The sequence below is a fragment of the Apiospora phragmitis genome (assembly GCF_038363925.1).
Source record: "Apiospora phragmitis strain CBS 135458 chromosome Unknown utg000008l:1.0-3514335.0:1.0-3519231.0, whole genome shotgun sequence".
Taxonomy (NCBI): domain Eukaryota; kingdom Fungi; phylum Ascomycota; class Sordariomycetes; order Amphisphaeriales; family Apiosporaceae; genus Apiospora; species Apiospora phragmitis.
Genome location: NW_027117407.1, coordinates 2,911,279 through 2,935,571, shown reverse-complemented (window position 1 = coordinate 2,935,571; position 24,293 = coordinate 2,911,279). Strand labels below are relative to the sequence as shown.

General features: G+C 47.9%; 9 protein-coding genes across 9 annotated transcripts; 5 read left to right on the top strand and 4 right to left on the bottom strand.

Annotated features, from left to right (window-relative positions):
• Positions 1–614: 614 nt before the first annotated feature.
• Positions 615–1,625, top strand: PG994_009330 (KTI12 (TOT4); the record flags this gene model as incomplete). The annotated part of the gene is made up of 1 exon (XM_066860739.1): positions 615–1,625. The coding sequence occupies one exon, from the start codon at positions 615–617 to the stop codon at positions 1,623–1,625; it is 1,011 nt and encodes a 336-aa protein (XP_066714328.1).
• Positions 1,626–3,059: 1,434 nt separating this feature from the next.
• Positions 3,060–5,223, top strand: PG994_009329 (photo-regulated tyrosinase- variant; the record flags this gene model as incomplete). Its single annotated transcript, XM_066860738.1, has 3 exons — positions 3,060–3,297; positions 3,353–3,483; positions 3,538–5,223. The coding sequence occupies 3 exons, from the start codon at positions 3,060–3,062 to the stop codon at positions 5,221–5,223; spliced, it is 2,055 nt and encodes a 684-aa protein (XP_066714327.1).
• A 1,255-nt stretch (positions 5,224–6,478) lies between these two features.
• PG994_009328 (uncharacterized protein) lies at positions 6,479–6,784 on the top strand (the record flags this gene model as incomplete). Its single annotated transcript, XM_066860737.1, has 1 exon — positions 6,479–6,784. One exon carries the CDS (start codon positions 6,479–6,481, stop codon positions 6,782–6,784), a length of 306 nt encoding a protein of 101 aa, XP_066714326.1.
• A 4,082-nt stretch (positions 6,785–10,866) lies between these two features.
• On the top strand, positions 10,867–12,059 carry PG994_009327 (uncharacterized protein; the record flags this gene model as incomplete). The annotated part of the gene is made up of 4 exons (XM_066860736.1): positions 10,867–11,067; positions 11,147–11,259; positions 11,313–11,519; positions 11,606–12,059. 4 exons carry the CDS (start codon positions 10,867–10,869, stop codon positions 12,057–12,059), a joined length of 975 nt encoding a protein of 324 aa, XP_066714325.1.
• A 56-nt stretch (positions 12,060–12,115) lies between these two features.
• Positions 12,116–12,373, top strand: PG994_009326 (uncharacterized protein; the record flags this gene model as incomplete). Its single annotated transcript, XM_066860735.1, has 1 exon — positions 12,116–12,373. The coding sequence occupies one exon, from the start codon at positions 12,116–12,118 to the stop codon at positions 12,371–12,373; it is 258 nt and encodes an 85-aa protein (XP_066714324.1).
• A 632-nt stretch (positions 12,374–13,005) lies between these two features.
• Positions 13,006–13,396, bottom strand: PG994_009325 (Lactose permease; the record flags this gene model as incomplete). The annotated part of the gene is made up of 2 exons (XM_066860734.1): positions 13,006–13,103; positions 13,162–13,396. 2 exons carry the CDS (start codon positions 13,394–13,396, stop codon positions 13,006–13,008), a joined length of 333 nt encoding a protein of 110 aa, XP_066714323.1.
• Positions 13,397–14,007: 611 nt separating this feature from the next.
• Positions 14,008–15,013, bottom strand: PG994_009324 (methyltransferase tdiE; the record flags this gene model as incomplete). The annotated part of the gene is made up of 3 exons (XM_066860733.1): positions 14,008–14,402; positions 14,470–14,569; positions 14,741–15,013. 3 exons carry the CDS (start codon positions 15,011–15,013, stop codon positions 14,008–14,010), a joined length of 768 nt encoding a protein of 255 aa, XP_066714322.1.
• Positions 15,014–15,996: 983 nt separating this feature from the next.
• Positions 15,997–16,500, bottom strand: PG994_009323 (uncharacterized protein; the record flags this gene model as incomplete). Its single annotated transcript, XM_066860732.1, has 1 exon — positions 15,997–16,500. The coding sequence occupies one exon, from the start codon at positions 16,498–16,500 to the stop codon at positions 15,997–15,999; it is 504 nt and encodes a 167-aa protein (XP_066714321.1).
• A 1,880-nt stretch (positions 16,501–18,380) lies between these two features.
• On the bottom strand, positions 18,381–18,731 carry PG994_009322 (uncharacterized protein; the record flags this gene model as incomplete). The annotated part of the gene is made up of 1 exon (XM_066860731.1): positions 18,381–18,731. One exon carries the CDS (start codon positions 18,729–18,731, stop codon positions 18,381–18,383), a length of 351 nt encoding a protein of 116 aa, XP_066714320.1.
• Between the last annotated feature and the right edge of the window lie 5,562 nt (positions 18,732–24,293).

Here is a 24,293-nt window from a genome sequence, read left to right as displayed (position 1 = left end):
AGTAATCGTGTTGGATGAGTTGGTGCCGATCCGAGGATGTGGCTACTTTGACCTAAGTCGGCTGGCAAGCTGGCTCTGTGGGTGACAGAAGAGACCTGGGGCTGGGGTCCATACCTGGCAGGAGAGGGTGGGGCGCGTACTTCTACCGGATCGCGTCCGTGATACTGATGTTCCGTGGGCACTGCGCGTCCACAAAGGCGGCATTATAAGAATATTTCCTCATATGTGCGTGATGGTGCATTTATTCATGATAGGGTCATGTATGTACACTGCCACCCTCTTGTCTGCTGTCCCAAGGAACAGGTTGTACAGTGTGTCTCAAGCCCACGAAGCTGTGGAAGGATTGAGGTTGTTAGTGCTCAAGCTGGGGCCTGACGTTGGTGGGGGTTAGGCGGGGTAATTGTCCGTCAGTGACTAGACGTCGCCAAAGCGAAAAAATCGCTGGCTGGGTTGAAGGTTCTATTAATCAAGTAAAAAGGTTTCATCGACTTGCTTCTCAACTCCGACTTCTTCGTCGCACAATACCGTAGAAATGCCAGTAAGTTCCAAGATCCCGATAAGGGAGCATCGGCAAAGGAAATAACAAGTCGCGACTGACATACGCCTAGCTGATAATGGTCACAGGCTTCCCGACCTCAGGCAAGTCTACTCGAGCCAAGCAACTGTATTCCTACCTCGACGATCGGATAAAGGACACGTCCAATGGAGCCACTCCCAAGTACCGCCTTCACCTGATATCTGACCAGACTCTCTCGATATCGCGCTCAGTGTACGACCTCTCGGCCTTGCCGGCGCATACTCGCTCAGCCAACGCTTCGGAAAAGGATGCGAGAGCAACTATATACGGGGCTGTCAAACGCGTGCTGTCGGACAAGGACATAGTCGTATTGGATGGCTTGAATTACATCAAAGGCTGGCGATACCAGCTACATTGCGAGTCAAAGGCAGTACGGACACCGAGCTGTCTCCTCCAGATTGGATGCCCGACGGACAAGGCGAAAGGGGTCAACCAGGAACGACTACGAAAACAGCAAGAGGCAGAGGCTGGCGGCCAGGACGCCGCCAATTCCGCCCAAGATAACGAGAGCGAAGCGCCATACGCCCCAGAGAACTGGGACAATTTAGTGTTTCGGTACGAGGAGCCAAATGCCATGACTAGATGGGATAGTCCCTTATTTACGTTGTTATGGGATGATGATGAGGAACAAACAAAACAGACGTTCAAGAGTCTGTGGGATGCGGTAGCCGGCGAGGGGCGCAAGATCGTCAAACCTAATCAGGCAACCGTCCAACGCAGCCGCGACGCCGGCGGCGACTATCTCTACATCCTTGACCGGGAGACTCAAGATGTCGTGAAGCGCATCCTGGATCGGCAGTCGGAAGAGGGAGGCGACGAGATCAGGCTGCCCAAGGATCCGAGCCAGCCCAGTGGTGATGAGTTGATCGTCGAGCTGCCTGCAGGCAAGAAAACGGGTCTGCCGCAGCTCCAGAGAATGCGCCGTGCCTACATGAACCTGAACAGAGGCGGCATTGGCCTCGAATTGGTCGGTAACCTGACCGGGTCAGCAAGGATACGGGATAGCTTCGTCAGATACCTTAATGATGCCTTCGAGACGGAGGGGTAAACACAGCAAGCCTGCCAAGTCCCCTGATTAAGCCATGAGTCGTGTCGTGGCATATTCTGGCTGCAATGATACCCGGCGAAACCCAGTTTGCTTCCCCCTGGATACTCACGATTGCCAAGGTAATACTATAATCACAAACAATCGTATTGTCATGGGTGGCGCTTCTTGCAGAATGACAGTTGCAGTCCGGAACTGGATGCATGCTGATTTTCGTCGGAAAGCTGAGCTGAGCTGACCTCGGGCGTTTCTTATTTCAAGGCCCAATGACCACTAGCGATCCGTCAAAGCCCTCGGTCCCCAGACCAGATGCCAATTTCCACAACTGTCGCCAATGTCTAAATACAGCACAAATAAGAAAAGCTCGACGCAGCCACCCGAAGTCGGACGGGCTCCTTAAGCAGTCAGGTTGGACAAATCCCGCATTGTATGAGAGATCCGACGACAACAACCTGAGACTACTAGCGACCTGTGACGAGAATCCGGGAAACCGGATCCCAAGAATTGTTCTTCAGGTTGAATCTAGTTCCATCTGAGGATTAGAGCTCGATAGCTGCGGGTCTTGACATCACGAGCAGTACAAATCTACAGTAAACGTCAAGAGAGCTAGCAAGCTGATATTAGATGCCAAGACACCGGTGCATAGGGCTAATGCTGCCTCACCGGATGTCGACCTGGCTAACGGGACAAAAAAGGCACGACCAGATCTCGCCGCGCTAGGGTGGGGCTTCGGCTAATGCAACAACCCTTCTAAATTCTAAATTAAGGAGAGATTGCTAAATCTTGGTCGAGTGGTGTCCTTCAGCCCCTGACTTCCGATCCGACTACTCCAGCACCCAGACTGTTTTCGGTACGAGATCGACATTTCCAACGACGTGTGCTGTTGGCGATCAGGCAGGCATAGACTAGTCTCGATCGACCGTTTGCTGAGGGTCTCAGCACGTGCGTGGAGAACTCGGGCTCTTGACCTTGGCATAACGCAGTCAGCAGCTTGGAAGGCCTGAATGCCCCGTATGTAGAATACGACGACTCAAAGACCAGAGGAATCATGGACTATTTCAAGCAGACTATGCGCCTTTGGGCCCCTTTGAGCGAGGCTAATAGCATACTAGACCACGTTCGGTCAGGACTTCATGTGCCTCGGGCTCTTGTGTATCAGGGGGGTTCCGCCGAGTTGGGTACAACAATGGTGGTGGCTCATTTTCGCGCGGCAGCCACCGTTTTCTAGCATCAGCATGGCCTCTTGTATCGCCGCGGAGCTGGCGCTCGTTCTGTGCCGCCAGTCAGTCACCCATGAGATTACCGACTTGACGGCTGTATAAGTCTAGCCTCTCCCCCGTGAGTTGGTGAAGGTGAGGAGAGTTTCGTTCCCATCTTCCCATGCCTCATCTTTCTTAGTTGAAGTCATTCGTTTCTCGTCACTCGTTCCTATTCACCATGCATCTTTCGCATGCTGCCACTCTTTTCGGCCTTTTGGCCACACACGTCGACGCCGCTTACCCCATTACTCCCAATACAGGCGGTGTGAATCAAGCTACGGGCGAACGACCGGATCGGTTGGAAATCAATGGCTTCGCCAGCTCAGGTGGACCAGCTTGGGACCTGTTCGTTCAATGTCTAAGTGACCTTCAGAAGAGGCCCCAAACCACTGTCGACTCATGGTATCAGATCGCAGGTATGAAATAGGCTCTTCTGGCATTGTAACAGACAGTATGGTTAACATTATGAAGGCATTCACGGCAGGCCGTATGCTGCCTGGGACAATGTCAAGAGGGCTCAAGGCGCTCAGGCTGGGGGCTACTGCCCACACTCAAGTGTACTCTTCCCTACATGGCACAGGCCGTATATCCAACTTCTCGAAGTAAGTATCTTGCTGCTGCTCATTGCTCAGGTCAACCGACTTACACAGTAACAGCAAAACATCTGGCAATGTGCTCAGACCAAGGCAAAGTCCTACCCGTCCTGGGCTCGTCAAGAATACGAGGCGGCTGCCGTGACGCTTCGCTTCCCCTACTGGGATTGGGTAGCTCAAGCTGCCCTGCCTCCAATCGTGACTCAAACTACGGTGACCATCAACAGCCCGACTGGCAGGACCACCGTCAGCAACCCCCTGTACCAGTACTCCTTCCAAAGTAGCTCGACGACTGGGCCCAAGACTAGCGACTTCCCTGGCAGCAGCGCTCCTCAGGCTTACAAGAACACTGTCCGGACGCCCGACCGGAACGGTCAGTCGAACCACCAGAGTGTGAACACGGCGTTGAAGCGCAACGCCGCTTACCTCCACGACACCACCTATCTTATCCTAACCCAGACCAACAATTATGCCGAGTTCTCCAACAACGGGTACCCGGGCACTATTCAGGGGTATGGCTCCATCGAGAACCCTCACGGCACTATTCACAACGCTGTCGGAGGCAGTGGTGGCCACATGAGCTACTTGGATTACGCCGGCTTTGATCCAATCTTTTTTCTCCACCACACGGGTGTTGATAGACTCGTGGCCATCTGGCAAGCAATTCACCCTAACTCCTGGGCGATCAACCAGCGAGATAACTATGGAACGTACTCGATCGCCCCGAGCACCGAGACGGACCAGACCAAGCTCTACCCATTCTCCAAGGACTCGGCGGGCACCTTCTACACCAGCAACGACGTCCGTGACACGCGGAGTCTTGGTTACACGTACCCTGAGATCCGTCCCTGGGGCAAGTCGGCGCAGCAGAACTCCGATGACGTGCGCGCCGCCATCCAGAGGCTGTATGACCCGAACAACAACCTGGCTCGCCGCCACAGCCACAAGTGTGCGAAGCGCGGCGGTGCCGGCAGCATCAACCCCTCCGGCAATGTCGGGTCACTCAACCCGCCGCCGGCCGCCATCGTCGACGGCAAGTACAAGCAGTGGTCCGTCAACCTCGAGGTGAACAAGTTCGCGATGAACAGCTCCTTCGTCATCTACTTCTTCATGGGCGCGCCCGCGAGCGGGCCCGAGGAGTGGCTCTCGGACGTCAACCTCATCGGCTCGTACCCGTGCATGCGGCCCATGGGCGACGACCTGCCCGACGACCTCAAGATCTACGGCACCGTCCCGCTGACGCGCGCCATGCTCAACGGCATGGACAGCGGTGCGCTCAAGAACCTCGAGGTCGGCCAGGCCACGCCGTACCTGCGCGAGCACCTGCAGTGGCGCATCACCGACGTCCAGGGCGTCGAGATCCCCGTCGCGGCCGTCGCGAGCCTCAAGGTCTTCGTCGCCGAGCAGGAGGTCACGCCGCCGGGCCCCAAGTCGTCCCACGGCGGCGCGGCGTCGCGCTGGCCCGTCTTCGGCAAGGCCACGGCCCACCTCAACGTCACCGAGGGCAAGACCGGCAGCGCTCTCTCGGGCGACGACTTCTTGCACAAGGTCGGCGCCGCCCTTGCTGACGTCCTCCCGGGCGCGAAGCACGAGCATCACGACAACCACGAGAAGCCCAGCAAACCCGATGACCACGAGAATCACGTCAGCCAGGGACCAGAGACAGAGAAGCCCAACAAGCCCGAGGACCACGAGAATCAAGTCAGCCAAGGGCCAAAGACATCCCGTCGCGCTGTCGTGTCGCAGTGAGTGGACGATGGTGTCTCGCGGACACATGATGGTTCGACGGGATGAAAGAACATCCCCACATGATTGTCCCACCACAATCACAAAGTTTCCATTGAAATCCCTCTATATGTACATTGCTCTTAATCTTTAATACAGTTATCCTTATACAATTAAAACCTGATTCTTTAGGACATGTGTAGAAGTAGTTTGGTGGCGTGCTGGCTCAGAACTTGGCAGAGCCAACCTGGGCCAACCAGCGAGATGTCAATTGTCATATGGTAGGAAGTCAAGCCGCTTCATGACATGCCACTCTGCCTCTACTGCTATCCTTATTGATCTGGCTCAAATACGGTGTGAGCGAAGAGCTCAAAGCATGCCTGCTTTCCCTTATCCAACTCCTGAAGGTGTATGCCGTCCTCGCCGCCGCCCCTGCTGCTGCTAACGCGGCTCACTTGCCAGAACTTGTTGTCCACCTCGATGTACCGGAGCTGGGGCGCCGACGCAGCCAGTCCTTTGGCTAATAATAACGCGACGCCAGGTGGCGGCTCGGAATACCGGCGCTGGGTCTTCACGACAAGCTGCTTGATATTGGAGAGATGGGCCAGTGTATCTTTCAGCGGGCTTAGTACCTCAGCTAGCTTCTGGGTCTCCGTGTAGCCTGGCAGGCGGACTGCGAGGCCCTCGAGGCTCTCCGAGCACGAATCAACAAGACCGTTTAGTATGGTCTCCACCGCAAGGTCGCTACTATCGGCGTCGCGGCAGAGCTCGAGGTCGTCCATCCGCAGCGGCATGGGCAGGCTTGAGCAATAGCCGTTGCCTCTGTCGCTGTCGCCATCGTCGGCCTGTTTCCTCCGCTGGACGGGAAGGAGAAGCCGGGCCAATTCGAGGTGTCCGGCCTCGTGTCTCCGGAAGGACACAGCGAGCTGCCGCGCAAACCCCCGTCCTCGATGGCGCACAGCGCCTCCCACACGTCGGGCATGATGGCTCGGTCGCGAGCCGGCGGCGCCAGCACGGGAGGTCGTCGTGGATGTCGTGGACGGTGAGGTCTGTGAGGTTCGCGAAGCCCGAGAGGTCTTGCACCCGGTATAGCCTGCGGTTCTCCACGGATGCGGCCTCGGGGTTCTCGTCTTCTTCCTCGGGCGCAACGGCCAGGCCCAGCAGGTCCCATGTGGCGTCCTCTGCGTACTCAATGTGGAGCTGACGAATTTGGGTGGGCGCCGCCTGCAGCGCGTTGATCGTCTGTGTAGCCAACGGTACTTCGATCCAGCTTGCAACGATGCGTCAGATCCAAGTCTCAAGTACGGGAAGAGAACACGAACCTAAACCCTTCCAGGCGTGCAATAGAGTGCAGGATCCTCCTGGAAGTGTCATTCGCTTCGCTTCCCATGCGCGGGCCAGAAAAGGATATTTCTTTGGTGTATCGCAGACATCTGGTACATTCGGTAAGGCTACTCAGCCCCGGGCCATCCTTAACCTCGAGATGACGGTAGAGGAAGAGCGAGAACTCGATGTTGAACTGCCTGTTGACAAAGCACAAGCTGTGAAGCAAGGCTACGTTCCGGATCTGAAGGGGCTGTGTTGAGCCACCCAGTCGCAAGAAGTAGAAAGAGTAGCAAATCCAAGCGGCTATCGCAAATTCCATATCTTATCGCCCAAGCAGCTCAGTATGACGGAGTTGCCCGCAAGAGCAGCAGAAGCCGCCACCATGGCGCGTAGTTTGGAGTTCTCTAAGACAGTTAGGGGTTGAAGCAAAAGGGCTGCGAGAAAGCCCACGTGTACGCCGGACTGACGTGTCTGGAACGCCGAGGAGCGGAAGAAGACGAACGAACCCATCTAGGATTCAGCATGAACCGGTCGTGATACCAATTGGTCCGTTCGTGCCGCAGAGAAACATGTACCGTGGTAAAGCCCATCTAGAGGAAAGGAGGGAAGTGCAACGTGGAGGCTGGTCCGGATGCCTCCGCTGTCCTTAAAAGGGGCTCTCCAGGAATACCGATATCGCTCTAGAGGTACAGTAGCCGGTACTATACTCACAGCACAGGATACGCAGGGCCAGGTGAAGAAATGGAGCTGATTATCGTACTGACCTTGCTACTGCGGCATTGACACTCCAATAGAATGATAATTCGGCCACACCTCTTGCCCGAAAGTCGCCCACCGATGATTGCCATGAAACACTCAAACACACGTGCTAGTCAAAATACCCCAGTATGTACCACAACTCTGACGATGACTTACGAGGAACAGTGGGAATTTCCGAACCGAACAATAAAGTGCTCGCTTACAATACCTATACTCACCGACATTCTTTTGGATAGCGCTGTAGGAGGAGGCCGAGAGGCTCGATTTCCTTGAGGGTTTCAGGTCTCCGAGAGGAAACGGGAACCCAGTATTCGTAGTCACGTAGATTTTTGAGCCTTTCGTATTTGATAGCATGACTAAAGTAGGCACCGGGTCGAAGTTAAAGGGAGGAGACTAAGGCAACTTGGCCACGTTTCTTGACTTCAAGAATGTGGTGGTGGTCGAGGCGTGAATTGATCCGATCGATGGGCGGGGGTGTGATCCGGGTTAACGAAATAAGAGATGAAACAGGCGGGATATAACGTCGCAATGAGCAGAGGGGCCCTTTGGGCTATATAACCTCTCTTATTACATCTCTATACAGATTAGGGGTCTACGTTATAGTTGCCATATAAGTCGAGATCGTCCGTGGTTTTGCTTCTTTTTTTCTTCCCTTTTTCTGCAATCAGAGTCCTGCGAGCCTAAAGCAACTCTCAATGTTCCCACGCAGTTGGTTTTTACGCTAATAGAGCCCCTGGATCCCGGAGACACCCACGCAAAAAAAACATTGATCAACCGGATTTCCGTCTCCTAGTCCCGGCGAGCTTCGATTCACGACTGCAGCTTCGGAGACGACAACAACTTTCCGCCCCCTGCCGCGAAACGCCCTTAAATATCCGGCCCTAGAGCAATATCCGCTTAGGGTTGTATACGAAGACTATGAGGCTCTCATAACTTGTTATAATTATAGAGGACACGGCGGTCAGTCACTAATTATCGGCTCATACGATTTTGTGACTTCGATATCCCCTAAGCTGCCACAACGCTGCTTTCCACCACATTTGACGGTACTGTACTGGCCAGGGATAATTTTAGTACGATCGGAGTGGCGTTTTGAACGTCCGTTGTGCTCGGTGTGTTATTTGATTGGTCAAGCTCACCTGGTTACGGAATGCACGACCGTGTTGATCATTTAGCGAAAGTATTGTACGAAAAGCAGCGTTATGGCAGCTTAGGGGATATTAGATTCAACTTTGTATGCACGTCATGACAGGCCGCAGGTTCCAGGGCAAATAGTGGGACTTCATGTGGTGCCAAGCCACGACCAGGGTCAAAGGGCTGCGCAAGTTCGCAGCCACGAAGCGCAGGCACTGACAACCCAGGATTCGGCATCTACAGTAGGCTATGGAAATTTCTGTGAAGACAAGTCGTCTATCTGTCTCGGTTAGCTGAACCCCTCGTTGTTCGTCCTTGACATGATCTCCGCGGCTAGGAAGCTCGCCTCGAGGTTTTGATCCCCAGAAACGTACATTGACAGGGGCAGGGACAGGGGTAGGGGCAGGGACAGGGGTAGGGGTAGGGGGGACAACTCCCACTTGGCCACAGCCGGGTCAAGGGGCATAATAATTGGCCTTTGTCCGTTTCATCCCAAGCCCATTGACTCCTGTCCGAACGATTTGCACGTCTAATGAGACGTGCAGATGATGTGTGGGACATCTTCATGGGGGGGGGGGTCCTGCAGCGTCTTGATGTGCTTGCTACCCGATACGCCCGGCGCCCGCATGCGTGATCTCCGATCGGTTATTGAAGCCCCGTAGGACGTGGGGATGGTGTCGCTTGCATAAGCTACCTTGTGGGAGTAATGTCCGTGAAATCGGCTTCGAGCGACCTCTACCGTTCCATACATGCGTATTTACCTTTGATGTTATCGAAAGGCTATGACGATAGCCCTCATTGGATAGTAATTAGATATCTGAGTTGTGTAGGACTGCTTGAAAACGCGAAAACATGAAAACATACACGTTACCTCCTAAAAGTTTGTTTAATCCGTACCCTTGTGCGAGAGCCCTGGTAAAGGTATTTCATGTGTCTGCAATATCTCTATCGTGCTGAAATGTATAACAGCTGTTTAGTTGCGATACCTTTTACGGTGGCATTCTTTGTTTTTTATGTTTCAGATGAGATGCTCGATGTACTTCCTATATAAATATGGCCTGTCGATACTTCATCTAAGTCCGAAACGGTATCCGTCAATTAACAAACTTTTAGGGGGTAACATGTATAGTACAGGCTCCACAGTGACCCTCCTAGCAATACTACAATATCCCAGTGATCGCTAACTATAGTAATAAGAATAGGGCGAGTTTTTAACCAATCGATAAGCGTGTACACCACGTGACTATGCCAACATATCCCTTTTAATAATCTATGCGACTAATGAGATATTACTAATTAAAACCCAGTTTTATTACTATAGTTAGCGGTCAAGGGGATACTTAGTTTACATAGAGATGTGATACACCTACTATGTCGCCCCACCCTAAAACCTACTATGTACTTACAGCTTCTGCCAGCTGCCACACACCGCCAGGTGGATCTCAATCGGAGCTCCAGCTATTTGACCAATCAAAACAGGTGCATCGGTTGAGCCACCTAACATGACTATATGCTGATCGGCTCGAAAGGAGGCTCGTATGCGTGTCGGTATTGGTAAAGGTATTGTTGTGGTGTGCAAGGCTGATTATTGATAAATTTCAAGTACGCAGCTAAAAATAGGTGTGGCGTGAGTGGCCGTGCAGTTTAGCTCTTGGAAGTACATAGTAGGTGTATCACATCTCTTTACATACCTCCTCCAGCCAAGCCCCTTTACGCCATAGTAACCAGTTTTACCAGTGCCGTAACTGCAATGACCCGTAGGACAATACCATGATGAAGATCCTGTATGATGCAAGTCGACCCGGTTGTATGCCTTAGAGATGAAACCGCAGAGACCCTACAGGAGGTGAAGAGGTCAAGGGTGGACCACTGCAGAACGTGCAAAAAAAAAAAAAAGGAGAGAGAGAGAGAGAAAGAAGAAAAGAAAAAAAAGCAATTCTCTCCAACCTGAATTGAGTGGCGTCTTTCTCCTCCAGCCGACGCAAGGCACTAATATGACAAGTGATGAATCACCTACATTTGGCTGCCGGATGAGGCCATAACCCATATTTCATAGCAAAAAGTCACAGATGCCCCATTTCGCTGGTGAAGACCTTCACATGGCAGACCGTTTGACGTCTGTCTACTGAGGGGAATGCATTGACGTATGCGCGATCGCGGACCGGATCGTGCATTGGGCTTTGCTTGCGATTCCCTTCGATTTCAAGCTATCCACTCCGTAGAAACGAGAGATGTCGGAATTTTTATACCTGAATGCATATATGGGACGCCTATTCCCCTTGCGGGGTGCCTTGCGGAGTGTCTTGTGGAGTGCGCCTCTCCACCCGCTGTTGGTCTCTTATAATATCGTTACCTCGTCTTCAAACCCATCAGGCATACAGAACTGTACGGGTATTAATGTCTACTCAACGGGAATAGGATCTGGACGGAGTCCGCACCTGCCCCGACATGAAGTTCCCGCCCCCCGAGGTCGTGGCCAGCTGGCCGGTGCCCGACTACAAGCATCCACGACGCCAAGGTCCAGCCGGGGAGATTGTGGTTTATGTTCTCACCGCTATCGTGACGGTCATGATCGCTATCCGTATGTATACCCGCATACACATCACGAGGGGATTCGGGATGGATGATGGCTTCATCATGGCAGCATACGTATGAGACCCCTTCCCATCTGACTCTCCCCCTCGGTTTTTACACATGGCCATACACTAACTGATGATGATTGCACCAGCTATTTGCGACAGGCTTCACAGGTATCGCCATCTTAGCCAAGCAAACGGTTGGATGGGGGCTACATATATACGATGTAGAGCCGACCAAATTCGAGAACGGACTGAAAATCGTGTATGTTCTCCCATCCCTTACCCTGTATCGATTGCATGTAGACGAGAATGAAGCTCTGACAGCGTTGGCCACATCCACAGCATGATCGCGGTCAACCTTTTCAATTTCGCATCATGTTTCACCAAGCTGTCCATACTTTCTAATCTGTGGAGACTGTTGGGTGCCAGTCGGTCGCAGTTGAAGATTTTCGTGACGGTTTGCGGAGTTTTGATCTCGCTCAACTCGGTCATCTTCTGTCTTGTCGTCATCTTCCAATGCAGGTATGGGAACCCCCTTTTTCAAACCAGAAAGACTCTTTCTCCCCAGCCATTGAATATGGGTTACTTGCTGATTGCTTATTATACAGACCCATTTCGAATTATTGGAACGTAATGGCCGAGTCGCATAACTGCCTTGACGAAGCCGCTCATCTCCTGAGCGCGGGAATTATCAACACCTTCACCGACTTTGTCGTGGTTCTTCTACCCATCGTCACGGTCATGAAGCTACAGTTGACTACCCGCAACCGGCTCGTTGTCGTGGGTCTCTTCAGCTTGGGCTTTCTCGCTTGTGGCGTGGGCGTCTTTCGTACATATATCACATGGCACATGACTGTCGACTACGACTTGACGTACCATGCCGGTTCCGTGTTTTGGAGCAGTGCTATTGAGTTGAATACTGGCATTGTGAGTTTACTTGGCCACCCTGTCATGTTGAGATACTACTTTGCTAAGAATACCTCCGTATTATTCAGATATGTGCCTCCGTACCTGCCACAAAATCATTCTTCACGAGACATCTACCCGAAGCCTTGGGCCTGAGTGCCCCTCCGATAACACAATATCTTACGAGCTTTAGGCTCTGCAGCAATCCGAGGATGTCGGGCTTCACCACCAGCAAGCATCCAGACACGCGGGCAACTACAGCAGCCAATGCCAATGCCAATGCCAACATCATCAACAAAAATGACAACAAAAACAGCAACAGGATCAATAGCAGCAACAACAGCAGCAGCAGCAACAACAACAACAATATCCACAATGTTGAGCCAACCCACCACCGCGCCGAACAGTCGATTTCCACTCTCTGGCTGGATCTGAACGGGCACCCAGCCCCCAAGACGGATACCCGCTAAGTCGGAAGTCGTCCGAGACTGTACCCACCGCATTTGGATGCAATGATTCCAGTAGGTGGTCCTGGTCGAGGCTTTCGCCTCCCCGGACTCCCAGGGTCGAGGATCAGAGGAAATATACAGGGCCGCGGCTAACATGGCTCGGCGATGCGTCGAGGCTGGGCAGCCGGGACAGCGAGGATCGCTACATCAGTGATGTGGAGTCTGGGGATTTTTGAGTCGTGAAGGTCCTCGGTGAAAGAGCAAAAAGTCTTGTCCCCTCTGACAAAGCCAACATGTTTTAGCCAGTGTTTCAGTGGCGGGGTTTGGTTTGTGGTTTTATTTGGCGTTATCACTTGCGAGCAGGGATAGTTGATACCATGGGTGGGATTTCGTTTTTATACCAGTCTACTCTCATTTAGACAACCTTATATTATCGTCCATCTGCCAAAGGCATTGATATTGTAGCACCAGGCAGGACCGCCAGAGTGTGCTGTCCAAAATACACTCGTTTTGACGCAAACCTCGGTTTTCATGTTATGACTTTTAGACATCAGACTTCTGGCCCCCTTTTGTGGCCAGCCAAGTTATCGATAGGCTCCATCTCCAATTGCTTGTCGACATTACTCTCTCCTTCCTGCTGGACTGCCTTGCCCTCAAACATGAAAGAGAGCTCTTCCAGTGTCCTGCCCGTATGTTTCGGGGAAGAACATGTCTGAAATAGTAAGTGACTGATCAGTACCGACTTCAGAAGCTAGGCTGCGGTTGTTTCACGCTGCGGGGCCGGTCTTGCAGAGAGTATCATCACTTACAGACGGTCACAATCTCCACCAGGATCCAGATACAGTACACGATGTAGTACTTCCACCCGATCCAGTCGAGCTCAATGGGGTTCACATACGTATTGAAAAACACGGCGAAGCGGAGCATGAGCTGCTCCACGGCGATTTCCTTGGCCCGTTGCTGGTAGGGCAAGATCTCTACGAGGTACGTGTAGGCCAGCGCGTTCCATCCCACGTTGTAAAACCTGAGATTGACGTGAGCCATGGGGGAACACGTTGGTCCAAATCGGGAATACCTACGGCGATTAGACGAAGATGGAGACTAGCCCTGTTCTCTGCTAGTCTTGTATTGGCTTATATTGCACGATAATCCACCAGCCTTTGCTGGCTACGACGTAACAATCATGCTATGTAAGTTTCCAGCCAATCCTCGGCGTGAGAAATACCACAGCGATACATCTAAAACCGGACCGGCTGCTGACTACAACCTCGTGAGATTTATCCCTGTTCTGTGTAGGAATGGGCTACTGGGAACTTTGCCTTTAGAGACCGTCGTATTTCCTAGGAATATTACGACTCTTAACATAGCATAAATATCGCCAGTCACTATTGGTCAGGGTATATATAAAAACACGCACCCGCACTTCTAGTGACCTGTAGGCTTGCCTAACTTTTCTCATTTCTAGTTACCACCTCTTCTATCTGTCACTTAGCGCATCGCCTTGTCGCACATTCCACGCCCGCACCACATCCCCCTCAGACACAAGGCTCACATGTCTCATTCACCCGCTATTAGCCCATCTTGATTAATTTGCCCTGGTAAACAGCAACAGTGTCGTTGTGTAGCCTACTTTGATTGTGAGGGTCCCATAATCTTCAGTCCCTGACCCCGTGGCTTCGGAAACCGCTTTCATGGTCTGTACCACGCAATCGCCATCGGTGCCGACCAGTTCGGGATGGTCCTCTCCGCCATCGCGTCACCATGCTTGAAGTCCCCAGACCATTGGCCAGATCCTCCAGCGTCATGGCGGAAGAGCCGCCGTAGAAGTCGTCCTGGCCAGGCTCGAGCTTTCCATCCTTGTTCCACTCACGCCGCACGGACAGGGCCTGAGGGAATTCCGCGGTAGGCGGGTCGACTGACCAGGGCATGCGGAGGCTCACGTACATGGTTCGAGAGATATTATTGGCGGTGAGCTCATAAGGGCCCAGCACGTCGTCCTCAAGATGACTCAGAGCCCTCTGGACGTTGCTTACGTTGGGCGTCGAGGGATCTGCGGGGTACGGCGGTCAGCCCCGTGCGGGGGGGTTGCATGAGTTTGTGCAGTGCAGGATGCTTACGGCAGTAAAGCGACGACTTTGTCCAGAGAGCGACAGTGCCCCCAGGCTTGACCATACGAGCTGCCTGGTGCCAGAACAGATCGATTTCGAACCAGTGAGCCTGCGATAAGGTCAGTGAATGTGGCCAATTTACGCGGAAGAGAGAGATGGGGGTAGGGGCACGTCAATGCAACGTACAGCCATTGCTGCGGTAAGCAAGTCCAACGAGGCGGGATCCACGAGACAGGATTCGTTGAGGCTTTCGGCCCCGAGGACCCTCGTACCGGATTACCGCCTTGCCTTCAGTTCCGGGGCCGAGCTCGATTGCTTTGGCGATCATCTCCCGTCCCGGGTCGCATCCTGCAGCCCGGGCAAAGTAGACTGCGAGTTGACGCGTCGCTCCTCCTGTTCCGCAACCGACGTCGAATACTGTGTCGAGATCTCCTCCTTGTGAGGTGTGGTAAGCGAGAACCTCGTGATATATATCGGGCTCATATCCGCCGCGATGCGTTGCATAGGAGGCGGCCTGCTGGGATGTATAATTGCGGAAGGTGAGGTCGGCCATCATGCAACTTGACGATCTTCCGGTTGGATGTGGAGAAGAGATGTTGTATTGGATTTAAAGGGGCCTTCCAAGAAGTATATCCTATTTATTTATCAATTTGTGGTAAACATAGCCAGTCCCGTGACTATTATCCGTTATAAACAGTTTAACGGTATAACCATTGGCTCCCCGGGAAAACTACCAGGTTCATATCAGTCAATGATAGGCCTTGGGCTATTTGGATATGCCGCACTACTTGTAAACCCGGTATGCAAGCAATCCGGAGCTCTCGGGAGGTCAACTCTTTAGTTTACTAACATGTCACGTCATCCCTGTGATTTAACACATAATACCATATTACTATAACCTACCCTCTGATATGGGATGTTATGGGTTTCCGCAGCATTTCGGCATGCCTGCCTGCCGGAGTACAAGTATACTTTGACCGAGCAGATTTCAAACAAGCCGTCATTGCTCCGCAGGTGCCGGGGGTAGAAGCATATCCCCGGACCATATTCAATGTTACATCCGGATTTTCTGAGAACTACATGGGAAACGGGTATACGGGGTTAACCGTGTCGCCTTCAGTCATTAATAAGACTAATCCCACCATTATAGACTCTCTTACATTTAATTAAGGAACTGTGCACGTCGTAGTTGTGAGTTTTCAGGGGCTTTGTTTAGGGGAGTGTCTCATGTAAATATATATTCCTAATTTAGTAATTATAGGCTCTTTCCCAGGAAGAAGTCGTATTCTCCTTACCGCGCCGTTCTCTCTCTCTCTTGAATTCAGCCAGGCTAAGTCTCGGTAGCGTCCGGGTCGCTTGATCAGTAGTAGTGTCGATGGCGACTGGGCGATCGTGAGTGACTGTGATGACTATGGTGCCTGTGGTGATGGTGGTGGTGGTGATGGCGATGGCCAGAGTCCCGGAACCGCGACCGCGAACGCGACCGAGAGTGAGAGGACGAACCATATGCGGCCATCTCCGATGTGTGTTTGCGCTTCATCTCCTCCTCCCCCTCCGTTGCTCCTCCTCTTTGCGGTTGTCTCGCCAGTCGGAGATCCTGTCTTGGCCCTGGTGCCCCATGAACGCCCCGATGAGTGCGCCGGCCACCGCGGCGGCCTTGCTGCCGCCCAGAGAGTTGCCACCGAAAGCGCCGGCAGCGCCTCCGGCCAGGGCTCCCGTCAGCCCTCGCTCCCCGGCAGCAGGGTCTTCGAAGCCGCGCTGTTGGCCATCGCCATATTGACTCTGGCCAGCGTATCCGCTCTGGCCAGCGTACTGGCTTTGGCCGCTGTACGGGGTCTGGCCCTTGTCCTGGCTGGCGGCAAAGGTATTCTGAGGGACAGGTGTGCTGTAGAAGGACGCGGCCTCCCCTTGCCCGCCCGGAGTGCCTCCGTATTGTTGAGGCGGATAGCCGCCCTGCTGATAACCACCTTGCTGGTAGCCACCCTGTTGATAGCTATCCTGCCGATAGCCGCCTTGATCGTGGTTGTTGTAGTAGCTCATTGAGGTTGTTCAGACTCTTCAAAGTTGTGTGGTGGCATCAGATATAGACTACGCACCAACTCAAGGGGAAGACCTGCGGAATATACCAACACCTTGGTACAATTCGTTCCGGTATATGACCTTGTACGTGTTGATTTTTGGCCATATGGGTATTGGCTACTTTACGTAGTGGTCGGGTAGGACCTTGGCGCCAAGAGGTTTGGGGCTGAAATGAACGAAAAATCTGAGGTCGGAGTGCCGGCGTCTTACGTACGCTGCGTGAGGATTCATCATCCCCCGGCTGTTGGGTGCCGTGAAAGGAGGGTCCAGCGAGCCGAACAGCCGGGTTATCCCCTCGACCGCTGACTGCTCCGTGAAAGCTGATTGGCCGGAGGGCTTATGCACCGTAAGTAACGCTACGTGCGACGGCCTTCCCGGTTTTTACTGCGTATAACCTTGGTTCCAGAGAAGAAGAAAAACGGCCCCGGTCGTACTAGCGCACTTCTATATTGATAATACAATACTCGGACTATTGGAAGCATTTGGGGTGTTACCAGGCCCTACACGTGTCTCCAGGTTTGGCTTTCTCAGCCCCAACTGCCAACCTTGCCCCAATGATCCACTAGGTATCATCTTGATGTTCGATTTGGCATTCAAAGTCTGCCGATCTTGGAGGCGGGGCTGCGGGTCTCAGACAGCATGGTCAGGATGCCGCCTAGGTTAAGCAATCCGTGCCGTCTGCTGATGACCATACTGAACTCGCGGGCTATCATTGAATTGTTTGTTCCGACCACCAATGTACATGAGAGGCCTTTGTACTCTTGCGAATATGGGACCTCATCTTGGATTTTGGTCTCACTCCCAATAGTGTCTTCACGGGGATTTGGGGAAACAAATGATCCCATGGCTTTAACCCCTAAATTTCATGCCAGGCCGGGTCACTGCATGGCTCGTGATGAGGACTACCGGTCACGTGATACCGAGTAATTAATATGTGATGCCCCCCTCGAACTGCGCCTTGCCCCAGAGCTGGCTACGATACAAATGTCTACCAACTTGTGTTTGTCTGGTTCTGTGATCACAACAAACTAGATCTATATTCACGGTAAGAGTGATATGTACAGCTCTCGTGTTCAGATGTGACTGAACTTGCGCTTGGATATATCCAAGACGACTTCTACCTCTACTCCACGGTGCCTTGGGGTCGGTTCTGATCCAGCCAGAGTGGGTCAAGTGTCGGGCTATACAATATATTACGCACATATTGGGCCTTGTTCGTGGATTTTGACCTCTATATACCACTGCACCACGCATAAGAGCTGGATAACTGTCGGCTGGGAAGCGGGGAAACATGGCAAGGACGACTAATATTGATTACATATTTGATATACCTAAGGGATACAGGGAGGTAATCAATACGACGGGGCTCTTTTTTCATTCTCATGAGCCGTGCAGATATCATTACATGCAGGTGCCGTGATTCCTAACGAAGCACAGCACTAGATCCGCCACCCCTGCATGATTCGTGTAACGACCAAACTGGAATGAGAGCTCAGCTCAAATGAAAGCTGAGAGAGAAAGGAGAATACAATCAATGAATAAAACACCAGATCACCCCTAAAGGGCTTTAAATCAATATTCAGATATCAATTAACTGTTCCCGACTTCAACAGCGTCCAATACCCCCTCAGAATGGGTGCTAGTACGTCTGTCAAGCACTGTTGTTAGTACCCGCGGCGACGCTGACCTCCACCGCCGCACAACTCCATTTGCTGATATAACGATGTTCGTCCCCTTCTCCGAGCTCCCGCCCTGCGCGCAACGCTGCAGCACGCTCTACGACGCGAACGGCGGATGCGTCTCGCCGTTTATACTACGCAGTCGAGTGTGTGCCGCCAAGCTCAAGGTCTGCAGTCGACGCTCACGTACCGACCGTACCAGTCGAACAGGCAGAACGCCCCCGGCGTCAGGGCATCGTTGCAGGACTCGGGCTGGGTGGAGCTGTAGCCGTAGAAATGGACGTTCGTGCCGCCCAGGGACACGCTGCACTCGTGGCCGCAGGCGACCTGGAAGTGCAGCTCGGGCTTGCTGGGGTCCGGGTCGGGCTTGGTAACGGCGCAGCCCCCGCTCTGCTTGGCCGCGGCGCTGTTGCAGACGCAGTCGGCCTCGTAGCGCTTCACGCTTTGGTCCGGGAGTGCCGAGGCGCCGAGGGCCAGGGCGGCGATGGCGGCGGTGAAGGAGAGGAACTGCATGGTTGCTCTTGGAAAAGGGATGAGAGTTGTAGTAGGTGTGAAGACTTGGTGGAGGCAATAAATAACCTGCAGTGTGGAGTTGGTTTCCTGGCGTCGAAGAGAGGAAGAGGCTTGTACAGACTGTTTGTGGTCTCGTGTTGGGATGCAGATGTGCTTCAAGTCTTGATTCCTCGGCGTCATTCAGATGCCCTTTATACAGAGAATATCTGCTCAACGCCAAGCGCGTCTACTATTTCTGAGTGTCGATCTCTTGGTAGCACTCAGCACGTATAGACGAAGCTTGCATGTCTCCTAGTTACTCAATTTCAGCACTGTGGAGAGGGCCCCTAGAGACGGCCGCTTATTGGCTGGTGACGCTTGATGTGGGGCTCTCGTATAATCCCCAGGTCAGCTTCATCTCATTCAGTTGCAGCCTCAGCCTCTGGACCCCACCGATCGTCAGGGCTATGCTATATAAGTAAAGGCATCCATCTGCTTACTACTGTAGGCTACCCTGCAAGGGGTGGGTAAAGTATTTAGGCTTCCACAGCGGTTAATGATGACAGAACTAGTGAATATCGAGTCTAGCGGTCTCTATTTTTACCAAATAGAAATAGAACTGCGCCACCAACATTTCCAGTTTGGCAAATGCGTCATACAGCCTAAGGCGCCTTGCTACTACGTAATTAGCAGCCAACCTGTGAGTGTTTCACTTTGACCTACATAGAATATACATAGTTTGGTAGGTTCGTCCGATCATGTCATCTCATGCCATTCAGGACACTAGCTCGTCCAAACATCCCTGTCATCTTCAAGAACGGCACATGTATGTATCAAGCTGGATGAATTCCCGAAAGCCATTTCCTCCCATGACGCAATGAATTCTCACCGGTCTTGAAAATAAATTATTTTCAACTATCAAACTTATGAATTTGTACATCTTGACAGTAATCTACTGTGGACGGTACTTCAAGTCCCACGCTGTATGTCCCACTCTGGATCCGCGTTGCACATGGTGGCTGTAGCCCCCTTCCATGAGGAAGTTGACGGAAGTCAGGTCCAGGCAGGTTCCAGGCATAAAGAGCGACTTTGTGCCTTGAAATTTGAGAGTGAATGCATGACTTTGGATAAATCTTGGAGAGTTCAGACCGTCCAGGACCTGGGAAATGCAAGGGTAGCATACTCTAGAAAGCCACCCTCATCTGGGTGGGCATATACATCGAGAACGTTACATAAGAACAGTACTACGTGTCTAATAGTATAGAGGTGATGTTGATGAGTTGGTCTAACTCATACCTCGTCACATGATAATGAGGCACCTCACTCCTCTAGTATTTATAGTTAGACTTATTTTCTTATAATTCTTCGTGACCGGCGGATATAGAATCTTGTTATAATTGAATCTTACGGCATTAGTTTTATATTAATAATATAAGAGAGTATTTAAACGTGCGATAAAAGTAACGCTTTTATTAATATAACGTGTAATAGCTAAGTCGTAACGTAGTAATAAAGGGTCGAGTGAAGGTATTTATATAATAAAGTTAATAAAGTTAATTATTTTATTAATAAATTAAGATTAATATTTAAATTAATTATTAAAATAAAGAGTATTTATATAAGATATATAAGGAATATTCGTTGTTATATATATTTAATTCTTTTTTTATTAATTACGTTTACTTAGTAATTTTTATTAATTATATTTAATATTATTTATTTATTTATAACGAACGCTATCCGGGTTTTAAAAGAAACTTAGTAAGACGTACTAGGGTTTATATTAATAATACGAGAGAGTATTTAAACGTGCGATAAAAGTCCGCTTTTATTAATATAATAGGTAATAGTTTATAAGAATAAAGATAATTAAGGTGCGTAGATTTAAAAATATTTATAATAAAGTTATTAAGGCTATTTATTTTATTAATAAATTAAATTAATACTTAAATTAATTATTAAAATAAAGAGTATTTATATAAAATATATAAAAAACGTTCGTGGTTATATATTTAATCTTTCTTTTATTAATCCGTTATTATTTAATAATCTCGTTTAAGCGCGCTCGGCGCTGCTTAGTGATCTCCCTTGATTACGCTTTACGTTACTTAGTAGTTTCGCTTAAGCGTTCGTTACGTTACGTAACTTGTTAACGGCCGCCGTTGCTTATAGGCGTATTCGTTTTATCGCTAGGCGAGGTAGTATTATCGTTATTTATTATTAAAGAAGGTTTAGCTTTATATTAATATAATTAGCGGTGCGGTTTATAGCTATGATATTATAACTTAGTCGGGGTATAGTAGTTCCGTACCGGTAAGTAGGGTTTTTAGCCGTATAATTAGGTCGGGTTATAATATTATCTTTTTTTTTAATTATTTTATTTTTAAAGCGTAAAACCGTATAAATATCCTAGCCGCCCGTTATTATAATTTTATAATAAGTTTTTTTTCTCTTTATTACTTTTATTATAATATATATTTATTATAAATAATCGCGTCGAAAATTTTCGAATTAAACTTAATCGTTTTTTTATCGTTCGTTATATAGATTTTATCGAAGCTTTTTTTAAGTTTAGTTTCGAAGCTCTACTTTATAATCGCTATTTCGCAAAGGGGTAGTTTTATATAATAATAAAAAGCGTTAATAAGTATAAGGAATATACTCGTATTAACTATGCGTATAATAGTATTAAGGTTTTATTATTTTTTTTACGGCGTGTATAGAACGAGCACGACCGCCTGTCTCGGGAAAATTCCGCCGCGGAGGCTTATTTTTTAAAGCTTTAACGCTAGATTAACGAGGCTATTACTTACTTTATTTGTTTCCGTAAATAGAAGGAGATAGCTCGTACCCAAAGGGTTAAACTGGTGCAACGTGGCTTATATTCCCTAGACGAACTAGAAAAGTAAGAGCGTCGAGAGTCTGAGGCCGTTATAACCGTTCAAGCTTAAAGGGGCTTTAATATTATTAACTAAAACACGACCGACTTCTCTTTTAAGCCGATCTTTAAGGTTATTATTTAAACGTTCGTAGCTCTTTAATAATATTCGCTAGGTATTTTTTAAGCTTTTAGGTGTTATTCTTTAATAAGTAACCTTTTTATTAAACGAGGTATTAAAAGCCTTATTTTTTTTATTAATAATTCCGTCGATTTTATACTCGTATTAATTTATTTTAATTTTTAGTTATATATCGATTAAGGTTTCTTCGGCCGTTAACTCGAGTAATAAAATATAAAATATAAGGTGTATCCGTATTATTTTAAGTAATAATAATCGGTAATTAGTTTTTAAAACGATTTTTTTAAAATTTAATTTATCGCTTAGTCGCTTTATTTTAATGTTTCGTTATAAAAGGTAAACTTTTTCTTTTTTTTTAAAGGTTAGTCCTTTTAACCTTGTTTAGTCGGTGTATTTCTTTATTCGTTATTAGAAGAAGGTAAAGTTTTATTATAATATAATTTAGAGTTCTTTTAATTTTTCGATTTATATAGTCGTGATTAATACTAGCTCTCCTTTTAAGGGTTTTTTAGTAATTTTTAAGTTATACTTGTAATTTATTCGAAATAGTGATATACGTATAGTTTCGTTATTTACGTTATTATAAGCGAATTAAGTTATAAGTAATAATTATACCTAATTATTCTATTTATAATTAATATAGTAGTATAGGTATTACTTTAATATTTAATTTATTTTTTTATTTATTCGTTTGTTTAAGGGTAGTAAGTTATAAATAATTTATATTTAATACCGAGTTATATTATAAATAACTTTTAAAATTTTATTATAAATAACTTATTTTGGTCGGAAATAATCGTTTTTAATAGCCCGTGCTAATTAATAATAATATGGAGGAAGGTATAAGCTAGATCGTTAATATTATTAAACTTTTTGTATAGTAAGAAGTAGGTATATTTTATAAATTTATCCGTAATTATTAAAATATTATCGTAATTAGCCTTAGTTAAAGGTTCTTTTAATAAGGGTAGTTTAATTATAAAGTCGAGCGCGATCGTTTTTTACGCCTTATTTAGCGGTAGAATTAATTATAGCTCTCCGTACGGTCGATATTTTACAAACTTAACCTTATTATATAAGTTATATTTATTAATAATTCTAGTTATAATTATTTTAAGGTTTTTATAATTAAATTATTTAATAATTCGTTTTTAAGTTTTAAATATTCCTTAATATCTGTATATAAGGTGCTCGTAGAATTCCTTAATAAAGTCTTTACGATATCGTTTAGGGATATGGATCTTATCCCGGTAGAAGGTGAGGTCGTCGCGGTCCTCGAGACGACCCCCGGGGTGGTCGGTGGAATCGAGGCCCTGACTAAGTTACCGGAACTTGGTGACCTATTCGTCGCTATACTAAACGTAGCTCGTAACGTTTAATTATCTCGACGGTGTAAAGTTACTATTCTGGTCGTATATAAGGATAATTCGTATTTCGAGCGGGACCTCCTTTTAGTGGTCCGGTTATTGGCTGAATACGTCGGCGCGACCGTTCTCGTTACCTTTCCGGTAGATAATAGTAAGGTTAAACTTTAAAAGGAATTTAAATTATTATATTTATTGTTTATTTAGTTTTTTAATAATAATAAACGTTATAAAGTTTTTATAATCGGTATAAATTTTAATTAGTTTTATTATTTTATTAAAATAATATTTTTATTTTTTATAAGTTTTAATAATAATTATTTATTTTTTGTTATATATTTAATAATTAAATTTTAATTTATTTAATTTTTTAAAAAGAAATACGATAAAGTGCGACTTTCCGTTATCGTTTCGTTAATTTAATTACCCTCCGATCGCATAGTTCAATATATTGGTTTTGATTTTGAAAAGTCTCGAAAAGTCCGTTACGCGGAGTACTAATTCGTTAAGGATTCGCTCCTTAATATTATAAAAGGCTTAATCTTTTTTTTCTATTTATCGAAATAGCTCGTCCTTTTTTATTAAGTTTGTTAAAAGTGTTACTAACTTATTAAACACGGGGATAAATATCCGGTAATAATTAACTAATTTTAAGAAGAATCTAACTTTTATAGCGCTTATAAGCGTAAGTTATTCTTTAATTATTAAGATTTTATAAGGTTCTATCCGGATTTCTTTAAAAAATATTATATATTTTACGAATATAACGGATCGTTAATATAATTCGCTCTTTTTTAAATTAATTAATAAGTTAACGTCCTATAGTTTCCGGAGCACTAATTTTACATATTTTCGGTATTACTTATTATTCTCGGAGTAAATAAAGATATTATTAAGATATATTATAATAAATTTATTAAAGTATTCTCGTAAAATATAATTAATTATAAATTAAAAGCTAGTTAATACGTTAATTAAATTAAATAGTATAGCTTAATATTCGAAATATCCGTACTTAGTTTAAAACGCGGTTTTTTATTCCTCTCTTTCTTTAATTCGAATTAAATTATATATATTAAAGAGATCGAGTATTATAAAGATTTTAACGTTTAATAATTTATTTCGTAAGTCGCCGATTAGAGGTAAAAGGTACCGGTTTTTAATAATAATTTCGTTAAGCTTTTAATAATCGATATATA